This window comes from Myotis brandtii, unplaced genomic scaffold (assembly GCF_000412655.1).
Source record: "Myotis brandtii unplaced genomic scaffold, ASM41265v1 scaffold103, whole genome shotgun sequence".
In the NCBI taxonomy this organism is placed as follows: Eukaryota; Metazoa; Chordata; class Mammalia; order Chiroptera; family Vespertilionidae; genus Myotis; species Myotis brandtii.
Window position 1 is genome coordinate 1,741,459 of NW_005353460.1, and position 11,332 is coordinate 1,752,790.

Sequence of the window (11,332 nt, forward strand, 5' to 3'; positions counted from 1 at the left end):
TTAAAGGAAGAACTGAGTCTCTCCTCTTTCCTATTCATGTCTTAGATATTCTCAAACAGGTTCTAGCTTTTTCTGCCAGATAATAAAGCTTTTCTCTATCAATACAATATGTAATTTTAAAGGGGACATACTTTGTTGAACTTTACTAAGGTAATACAAACCATTTTTTCTCTGCCATGATATAAAGTAATTAACAACTTTAAAGGTTTATAGAGTCCTTTTGATCTACCAATACAGCTATCTTATTTGGAGGAAGTAAAATCTGCTCTAACCCACCTGTGACATTTACTTCTCTCCCTCCCATTTCCCTTCCCCTAGTTAAGTTCATAACATAGATAAAGGCCATTCCTAAATCTGGGGAACTGTGAGACCAGGGAAAATTTCTCTATTTGGTTATTGGTCAGTTTATAATGATCTACCACTTTATAATAAAACTAGAGGCCCGGTGCACGAAAATTTGTGCACTGGGCTCAGCCCAGCCTGCACGCTATCACAATCCGGGACCCCTCAGGTAGGGTCCAGTCCCATTGCAGCATGGCTCTGGTTCCCTGGACCTATGGGCCAGGGGGGAGGGACCAAGAGGCCAGTCTGATCGCAACATGGCTCCGGTTCCCCAGAGCCTGCGGGCAGGGGGAGGGACCCAGAGGCCAGTCCAATGGCAGCATGGCTCCATTCCCACAGCTCCCTCCTGCCGCCACGCCGTGGGAGGCCGGGATCCAGGACTGACTTCCGCCGCGCCGGCCAGGACCCTAGCCTGCTGTTTGGTCATTTGTCTGGTCGTTTAGGTCGTGACAGACCCTGGCTCTTTATATATTAGGATCATGACAACAGTTTCACAGAGATCATTTTGAGAAGAGGAAAGAGTTTTGTTTTTTAAGGGTATACCATTTACTTTTCTGTGGATCTTATCTTCATTAGTGCTACTGTACACTGAGATATTCAAGAAATATCTCTGATCCAGATGACAGAATGGAACTTGAAATTGCTAACTGGTAATAAAAGGCATATGATGTCAAATGAATTTCATACATTTAATAGAAAAAGGTAGTGTAAAATAAAAAAAACGTGGGTTTTAAAATAAGAAAGATCAGGTACACATGGTCCCTCTATTTAACAACTTTTAAATATTTCATCTGGGCTTCAGTGTTCTCATCCACATAAAATGGGGAAATAACTTCTTAGGGCAATTGTGGCAATTCATTCAGATAGTTAACGGGTCCTCAAACTACGGCCCGCAGGCCACATGCAAATACAAATATTGTATTTGTTCCCGTTTTGTTTTTTTACTTCAAAATAAGATATGTGCAGTGTGCATAGGAATTTGTTCATAGTTTTTTTTTAAACTATAGTCCGGCCCTCCAACGGTCTAAGGGACAGTGAACTGGCCCCCTGTTTAAAAAGTTTGAGGACCCCTGATATAGTATCTAGTAGAGTTTGATTTACAGATGCAAAATAAATTGCTATTATTATTATTTAAAAAAAATATATTTTATTGATTTTTTACAGAGAGGAAGGGAGAGGGATAGAGAGTTAGAAACATCGATGAGAGAGAAACATCGATCAGCTGCCTCCTGCACACTCCCTACTGGGGATGTGCCTGCAGCCAAGGTACATGCCCTTGACTGGAATCGAACCTGGGACCCTTGAGTCCGCAGGCCGATGCTCTATTCATTGAGCCAAACCGGTTAGGGCAAATTGCTATTATTATTAAAATTAAAAGAAAACCCTAATCTAACTTCTCCATTTAAAATTACCATTACAAAGAAAGGCATAGAAGTTAGCTAACTATTCTTTTACACCAACCTCCAGATGAAAGATGCTGAGTAATATTCAAGGGTAGGCAAAGTAGGTTTACAGGTGTGAGTATGCGAAACACAGAGTTTATTCTTGTATTATTATTTATTAATTATTGTATTATTTGTTGTATTATGTATATCTACTTTTGCCCACTCCTGTTTACGACACTGAAATATAACTGAACATTGTCTATGCACCATGGGGAGGGCGAGGGAGGAGGAATGTTCCTTTAAACCAGGAGTGGGGAACCTTTTTTCTGCCAACCATTTTGGTATTTATAACACCATTCTTAGGCTATATAAAATTATCAACTTAAAAATTAGCCTGCTATATTTGGTCAAACATTTAATTAACTCACCCCTAATGTCTTGGCAAGGACAGACCAAATGATTTCTTGGGCCGTACATTCCTCACTCCTGCAAACCTTAAAACATTTCTAAAAATATTTCTAGATATTTGTGTCCTTAAGAATTAGCTTAATGATTTTAAACAAGCAATAACCAAGAACTAAGAAAAATCCTCTCAGAGGAGGGAAAAACTGTATGAGACAAGAAACAAAACAAAACAAGCTAAGTTTTCTAATAGCAAAAACAAACGATTAAAGTACTCCTTTTAATGTGTGGATTTATTACAATTAGGTCTCTTTTTAAAAAAGGAAACTGCTACAAATAATGAATAAAGAACACATATTATGTATTTCTGAAAAACTTTTAAGCCTTCTCAAATCCCAACATTTGATCAATTTAGAATAAGATTTTGTAAAATTCTGGAAAGGAAAATAAAAGTTACTGTTTACTGGACAAAGTTCCAGTTAAAATACTTGGGAATTAAATAATCTTGCTTAAGTAGGCATTTAAATGTAGTAATACTTTAGAATAATTGCCAAATTGATAAGATGCAAATACAGATCCTAGTATTAAAACATGGATTTTTCCTATTTCCATTATCTCAAGCTTTTAATCAAGGCATATAAGTTAAACTTAACAAAATGGTTAGATTTTCTACAAAACAAGGTTCCTTGACAATGGGCCATTTTTCTACCTGTCTTAAATTGAAAATACCTGTTTTAAAGGTTTCCCAATTATTGAATGAAATAGAGCCAAAGAAAATATTGGTTAATACATACTGATGGTACTTGATTGATTCAAAATGTACTCCCAAGTACGTCAACATGAGAGTTAGTAATTTGATATTTAAAATGTTGGCTCAGTTACACATGCACAAACAGAAACACAAACTAGTAAAAGTGAGTAAAAATAAGTAACACACACTCATAGTAAAAGTGAGTAAAAGTAAAATTAAGTGCTTTTACTCATTTTTACTAGAAACACAAACCAGTAAAAGTGAGTAAAAGTAAGAAACACACACTCCTGGTAAAATTAAGTAAAGTAAGTGCTTAGATAGTAGAATAAAAGACTAACAAAGCCATAGAGACTTTATGTTCTCATTGACACTCATCTGTTTAAAGGTCTCTAAAGCTAGCCACTCAATTGGATAAGTCAGTATTTCCATCCTATCATTACTTTCTTAGGGACGGGGTTTATTTCTTTTATTTGACTCATTTTAGTCACCTGTTACAATGTGGCACGAAATATGTCAGACCTACTTCTCCATGTACCAGCCAGGTTTCAAAGGAGGATACAACTGTGTAATTGCTCTAGTGAGGAAAGAAAACTCTGGCATACTGAAAGCAGTACACACAATGGACCCCGCTGGCTGCTACAGAAAGGATACCATTTATTTAAACTTTTACTGCCCACTTCCTCTAGTTATTATTTTAAAAATGTGAGACACAAAAGTAAAGCAACTCAAGATCTATAATACTACCTAAATTCTATTTTAAAATATTTTATGGTACTTTCACCAAATTAAAAGAACTGTCTCCTAAAGAAAAAAAAAGATAAATATTCTGTATCATATTCGACTAATGAAGTTCTATTTTATGTTTATCACGAACTCAAGCTCACTGACCCCCTGAGGAACACAATATTGTTTTTAGTTGATCAATCTCTTGACATACCTACATATCAACAGCCTGCATTTCTGGCTCTTAACTAACACCACCACATATGTTGCTTTGGCTGTATCCCATCAGGCCTTCCTCAATGCCAGACTAAAACATGATAAAATACGACATAAACGACTAAAAAATAAATGTGCTCATTTTGCCTTCCAAGTGAAATCTCAATAGGTTGCAAGCTCTGGATTAAAGATTATGACATGGGAAGAGTCTGCTTTGAATAGAAGAATTGTTTGCAGAAGGAAATAGATTAATCTTTTGATGCTCCAAGTAGAAATGCTAAGAACTTATGCATAATTCTAAGTTATTAAAAAATTCAGACTTTAACTTAATTTATGGAAGAATTAATATTCTAACAATTTGAATGTCTAATGATATAAAAGGGACTAGCTACTGGAAACGTTCATCTGTCTTGGGGATATTATTGAAACTCTATTTTAATGCCAGTGAACTCAGAAAGAACTAAGAGAAAGGATTGACACTCACCTCTCGCACAAACGAAACAAAAGCCTACATTTACAGCAGAGGATGAATTACTGCTCCGTTTGGAATGATTACTACAGATGAGAATGTAGGAGGACACGAATATGCTTCCGGCAGCAACACAAGCATCTCCAGAGTGATAGGCTACTGGACATCTCAAACACCTCATCATGCGACCTGTTTAAAGACAAGTCAAAAAGGATTCTACATAATAAGGCATCAGCTGGATATATAAAATGAAATTTTTGGAGTTGGGTTCTTTTGGGTTCCTGTGTGATGCTGAATATAGTAAGATAAAAATATTTTCTTCACTTGTTTGGCTCTGTCATTCCTATGCTATATGGCCCCTAAATGCAGCACCCTTCTAGAGATCAAAGAAAAATTTGTCTGCTCCGATGCTGGAGAGATGGTGGTCTCCAATATTGCAGCTGTTTAAGGAATTTCCAAGGGTGATTTTGAACATATGGAATTTCCTTCTCATTGTCTGAATGAGAACCTAATCTCTACTTATTATGCTATCTACTGGGGCTGAGCTCATGTATCTACAGACAAACAGAGGGAGAATGTTTGATGCTCCTTATAACAATATGCTTATTATTTGCTACTGAACTTAAAAGTAGCTCTTTTTTACCTTAGCTCTGTTTTACCTTTACTTGCTTTGTGGATATCTTTCTCCATAGAGCAGGCAGAACAGCAGTGCTGGGGACAGCGGAATCCTTTTGATTCAAAGACGGCAGTGGGGAATTTGCGGACACAGGCTTCATGATAAAATTTCCCACAAGCACCGACAGAGCAACGCTTCACATCTGTACCAGACACCTTACATGAAAAACATGGGTGCTTTCCTGGAAAATTGGTGAAGAACAGAGATTAAATAAAAGCTAATTAAAGCATATTCCTTTTAAATAGAAGCAGCTACTGAGATGAACATGGGAAATAAATGGTTAAATTAAAATATTTAATAAATTTTGTTAGAATGACTGATTTGCTATTATAATTGACTAGAGGCCTGGTGCATGACATTCGTGCACTGGGGGTCGGGAGGGGTCCCCTCAGCTCTCTCACAGTCCGGGACCCCTCGGGGGATGTCCGCCTGCAGCAAAGGTGGGAGAGGCTCCTGCCACCACCCCTGCGTTCACCAGCCATGAGCCTGGCTTCTGGCTGAGCAGCGCTCGCTCTGGTGGGAGTGCACTGACCACCAGGGGGAAGCTCCTGCATTGAGCGTCTGCCCCCTAGTGGTCAGTGTGCATCATAATGACCGGTCATTCTGCCTTTCAGTCCATTTGCACATTCGCCTTTTATTATATAGGATTTGGAGATGTAGCAGTATGAATAATTTAGACCTCCACTTTTTACTCTACACTAAAATTATTTCCATAGAAAACCCAAACCAGAATTTTTCAACACCTGAGAGGTGAGAGTATCAAGGTCTTTCCAACACAGAATAAGTAAAAGAAACTACCAAAGAAAAGGCAGATTCCATTAGATAATCACTTAAAATTTCCATATGTAAAACAGGGATAAGATGAAAACTCAAAATTACCCCCCCAAAACAAAAAATGACAGCTAGACATCTTATTCAAACTGTACAAAATCAGGGACAAAAAAGAAAATATTAAAATTACCCACACAAAAGACAAGTATCTTCAACGAAGCAACAATAACACTAATAGCTGATTAAAGAAAAATAAAAACCAGAAAATAACGAGATGCTATCTTTAAAGCTGAAAGAAAATTGTTACCAAGCCAGAATTCTATAGCCACTGAAAACATTCTTCAAAAATGAAGTGAAATTAATATACATTGGGAAATATTAAAAACAAAAACAAAAATTGGCACTTTGAAAAAGATTAATAAAACAGATATCCCTGCCTGGCCAGTGTGGCTCAAGGGTTGAGCATCGACCTGTGCACCAGGAGGTGGCTGGCCAGTTTGATTCCCAGAGTACATGTCCAGGTTCTGGGCTTTGATCCCCAATAGGAGGTGAGCAAGAGGCAATCAATTGATGTTGCTGTTTCACTCTCATTGATGTTTCTATTTCTCTCCCCCTCTCCTTCCCCCTCTCTCTAAAAATTAATAAAAACATATTTTAAAAAAACTGATATCCCTGGCAACAATGACTAATTAAAAAAAACACACACACAAGAAAAAGTAGCAATACATATAACTATCAGAAATAAATAATGATATATCACTACATATCCTACAAAGTTAAAAAGATAATACACGGTGATCACTACATTTTTGCCAATAAATTTTACAACTTAGATAAGTAAATAGATTCCTAGAAAAACAGAACTTACCAACAATGGCACAAAAACAAATAGAAAATATTATTAGTTATATAAACTATTAAAGAAAGTGAAACTATAATTAAAAATCTTCCAACAAAAAAAACTTTAAGCCCAGATGGCTCTACTGGTCAATCTGCCAAATATTTAAAGGAAGAAATAATGCCAATTAGAATGAAAAAAAAGAAGGAACACATAAAAGACAAACAGATGTGGAAAAATATATGCAACAAAGATGATAAAGGATTGTTTTGTTACACAATGTTCAAATATAGTGAAAATATATGCAACCTATATAAACAAAGATAGCTAAACAAGACTTATAAAGAACTATCAATCAAAATAGAAACAAAATAGCCTAATAAATTCGAGCAAAAGGAATGAACAGACAATTTACAGAAAGCAGAAAGACAGCCAATAAACATGAAAAATGCTCAACTTCACTAGTAATCAGATAAATGCTAATTAAAACCACAAGTTACATTTTACTGTAAAAATTCATCAATAGGAAAAAAACTTTCAAAGTCTGATAATACCAGTTGTTGATCAGGGTGTAGGGAGAAAAGGTACTCTTGCATAGTGCTCGTAGGAATTTAAATTGGAAGGAACTACTTTAGAAGGAAACAAGGCAGAATCCATTTTTCAAAAAAGTACATCCACTTTTTGCGGCCTAGAAATTATACTTCTTACCCTCTACATTAGGATAGACTTGTATATGTAAAAGGATGCTGACTAAAGCACTGTTTGTAACTGCAAACAACTGAAAGCAACTCAAACTTCCTCCAATAGGAGAATAGTTAAACTGTGACATAGGCATACTATAGAACAGCAATTGAATATATTTGCATTGACATAAAAAGAGCTCAAAAACCAATGGAAAAAAATATCCTCAGGTGAAGATTAACAAAAAAAAAAGGTGATAATGTGAAAAAGAAATTTATATTTATTTACAGATGTAATGACTCATGCATTGATATTTTAAAACAGCAATACAATTGCTTTTTTGTAGCATAGTATAATTAACATGACTGCTTCATGGTGTTAAAGAAATTTCTAAAAGATGTTCCAAGAGACAGTATTTATTGGAAAAAAATCTGCATATAAGTGGACTCACATAGTTCAAACCTGTGGTGTTCAAGGGTCAACTGTGATTGTTTTTGTTTAAAAACTTTTTAAAAATCCTCACCAGAGGATATTTTTTCCATTGCTTTCTAGGGAGAGTGAAAGGGAGGCAGGTGGAGGAGCGAGACACACATCAATTAGTTGCCTCCTGCACACACTCTTATCGGGCTGGGGAACTTGCAACCAAGGTACATGGCCTTGACAGGGAATCGAACCTGGTACCCTCTGGTCCGCAGGCTGATGCTCTAAACACTGAGGAAAACTGGCCAGGGCAGTAATTGTTTTTTTTTTTTTTTTTAAATTGTAGTTAAAATATAAAACATAAGCCCGGCTGGTGTGACTCAATAGTTGCGCGTTGACCCAGGAATCAAAAGGTCGCAGGTTCGATTCCCAGTCAGAGCATGTGCCTGGGTTGTAGGCTCGATCCCCAGTAGGAGTATGTGCAGGAGGCAGCTGATAGATGATGTTTCTCTTTCATTGATCTTTCTATCTCTCTATCCCTCTTCCTTCCTCTCTCTCTAAAAATCAATTTAAAAACATATTAAAAAATATAAAACATAAAATTTGCCATTTTTACTATTTTTAAGTATACAGTGACATTAAATCCATTTACATTATTTTGCAATCATCACCACTATACAGCTCCAGAATTTTTTCATCATCCCATACTGACTACCCACCACTCTTCTCTCCTTACCAACCCCTGGTAACAACTGTTCTACTTTCTGTCTCTATGAATTTGATTACTCTAGGTAACTCATGTACTAGTAAGTGGAACCATAAAATATTTGTCCTTATAAATGGCTTATTTCACTCGGCATAGTGTCTTCAAGGTTCATCCATGTTGTAGCATATATCAGTATTTATTTCATTTCTTTTTAAAGCTGAATAATATTCCATTGTTTATTTATCCATTGTTTACTATTCTACATGTTATTTATCCATTCATCCATTGATGGACATTTGAGTTGTTTCTACCTTTTAGTCATTGTGAATAGTGCTGCAACAAACATGGGTGTACCAATACCTGCTAAGAGACCCTGCTTTCAATTCTTTTGGGTATATACCCAGAAATGGAATTACTGGGTCACATGTATTCTATGTTTAATAGAGGAACTGCCATACTGTTTTCCACAGCACTTATGCCACTTTAAATTCCCACCAACAGTGTATAAGTGTTTCAATTTCTCCATATTCTGTTTTCTTGGTAATAGCCATTCTAATAGGCATGAAGTAGCATCTCATTGTAGTTTTGATTTGTATTTGCCTAATTACTAATGAATGGTGTTGAACATCTTTTCATGTGCTTATTGGCCATATGTATAACTTCTTTGGAGAAAAATCTATTCAAGTTCTTTGCCTAATTTTGAATTGGGTTGTGTGCTTTTTGTTAAGTTATAGGAGTTCTTTATGTATGATTTTGGATATTAATTCCTTGTCAGATAGGTTATTTGCAAATATTTTCTCCCATTTTGCAGGTTGCTTTTTCACCCAGTTGATAGTGTCATTTGATGTACACTGTGTTGTTGTTTTTTATAATAGAGACATCATTTTATTGATTTTTTAAAATTTTCTTTTAGAGAGAGGAAGGGAAAGGGAGAGAGAGAGAGAGAGAACCACTGATGTGAGAAACATCCATGGGCTACCTCCTGCACATACCCCAATCAGGAATGAAACCAGAAACCTGGGTATGTGTCCTGATCGGGAATTGAACCAGCAACCTTCTGTTGCGCAATATGACACTCAACCAACTGAGCCAGTTTTTAATTTTGATAAAGTCCAATTTGTTTATTTTTTCTCTTGTTGCCTGTGCCTTTGATGTCATATCAGGAAATCACTGCTTAATCCAATGTCACAAACATTTCTTTTATGTTTCCTTCTAAGAGTTTTATAGTTTTAGCTCTTATGTTTGAACCCTGATACATTTTGAATTATTTTTTGTATATGGTTGTTAGTTAAGGTTCTAATTTCATTCTTTTGCATGTGGATATCCAGTTTTCCCAGCATCATTTGCTGTAAAGTCTGTCATTTCCCCATGAAATGGTCTTTGTACCCTTCTCAAAAAATCATTCCTGTATATGTGAATATTTATTTCTGGACTTCCAATTCTATTCCATTGGGTATATGTCTGTCTTTATGCCAGTATCACACTGTGTTAACTGACGTAGCTTTTAGTAAATTTAGAAATCAGGGCATATGAATCCTCCAACTTTGTTCCATTTAATTGTTTTTAAAGCAAATTTCCTTCTTAAATTTCTTAATAGATGTGTACCAATTTAGTTTATATCTAACCATGGCAGAATTCAGCTGGATTCCAGAGTTAGGAGAGAAGCCTCAAAAGAGTGTTTTAATACTGAGCTATTTGGTCCTTCCTATCAGTAGTTGGAATCAGAGATTGCAAACTTAAGTGTTTAAAGGGACTGGACAGGTTATATATGGCTGGAGTGACAGGGTTTCAGAAAAAGGGAATGACAGAGAATGTGAGGAACCAGGAGTACATGCCTGATCCATGTTCACACATTCAAAACATATTTTGAAGGTCAAATAAAACAATGTGCAGATATTTTGACCCCAAGCCTGCCAGTTGGCCAATTGTTCAAATGTTTTACTGTAGGGTCTACATGTGATGAATAAAATATCTTATGTAGGAAAAAATATGTTATATGTTCAAAACAGCTTTAATAGCTTAATTTTTGCATGTGTATGTTTGTGAGAGAGCAAGAGCGAGAGCGAGAAAGCACATGTGTGTTAAAATATATGATACATGATCACTATCCTACTTAATCAAGGTGGTAGAAGGCAATGGTAAACAGCAAGGATCCTGGGGTCAAGCTGCCTCCTGGGCATAACTGCCAGTTTCATCAACTTCTGTTTTCATGACTTTGGACAAGGTACTAAACTAAACCCTCTAATCCTTAGTTTCACCCTCTGCAAAATGAAAATAATAACAGTATCTATCTTATTATGTTATTAGGGTAAAATGAGATCCTATCTAATAAAAGAGAAACATGGTAATTAGCCGTACATCTGCTACCCTCCCAATTGGCTAATCAGGGCGATATGCAAATTAACTGCCAGCCAAGATGGCGGCCGGCAGCCATGCACTGAAGCGAACAGGGAGGCTTGCTTGCTCCAGTGACAGCGGACTCCAAAGTTCCCCGCCTGACTTGCCCGCCTCTCAGCTGCAACTCTAAGCAACTATGTTGCAAATATAGAAGCTAAACAAAACCCCAAAAACCTGCTTTAGTCAACCGGGCTTCAGCCAGCCGGACCGCAACATTGTATCAAATACAGAAGGTAAACAAAGCCCAGAAACCTGCTTTCAGCAGCCGAGGCCTCAGAGCTAAAGCTGGCCCAGAATAAAAAAGAAAAAAAAGAAAAAAAGGAGCGGTTGGGAGCTTCAGTCACCCGCCAGCCTGAAAACGGCCCTCAGCCCCTCAGCCAGACTGACCAGGCACCCCAGTGGGGACCCCCACCCTGATCCAGGACACCCTTCAGGGCAAACCAGCCAGCCCCCACCCGTGCACCAGGCCTCTATCCTATATAGTAAAAGGGTAATATGCCTCCCGGCACCGGGATCAGCGGAGCCGCGAGGCCTCCCGGCACTGGGATCAGCATG

The 11,332-nt window shown here is 37.1% G+C and overlaps 1 protein-coding gene across 7 annotated transcripts in view; it reads right to left on the reverse strand.

Moving 5' to 3' along the window:
* Positions 1-11,332, reverse strand: part of WHSC1L1 (Wolf-Hirschhorn syndrome candidate 1-like 1) — a 102,921-nt gene that overhangs the window by 21,585 nt on the left and 70,004 nt on the right. For all 7 annotated transcript variants that reach the window (XM_014536328.1, XM_005856431.2, XM_005856430.2 and 4 more), the window contains 2 exons: positions 4,948-5,145; positions 4,304-4,477 (listed from right to left, as the gene is read on the reverse strand). In XM_014536328.1, the coding sequence (XP_014391814.1) occupies positions 4,304-4,477; positions 4,948-5,145 (372 nt within the window). The remainder of the gene's footprint in view (positions 1-4,303; positions 4,478-4,947; positions 5,146-11,332) is intronic.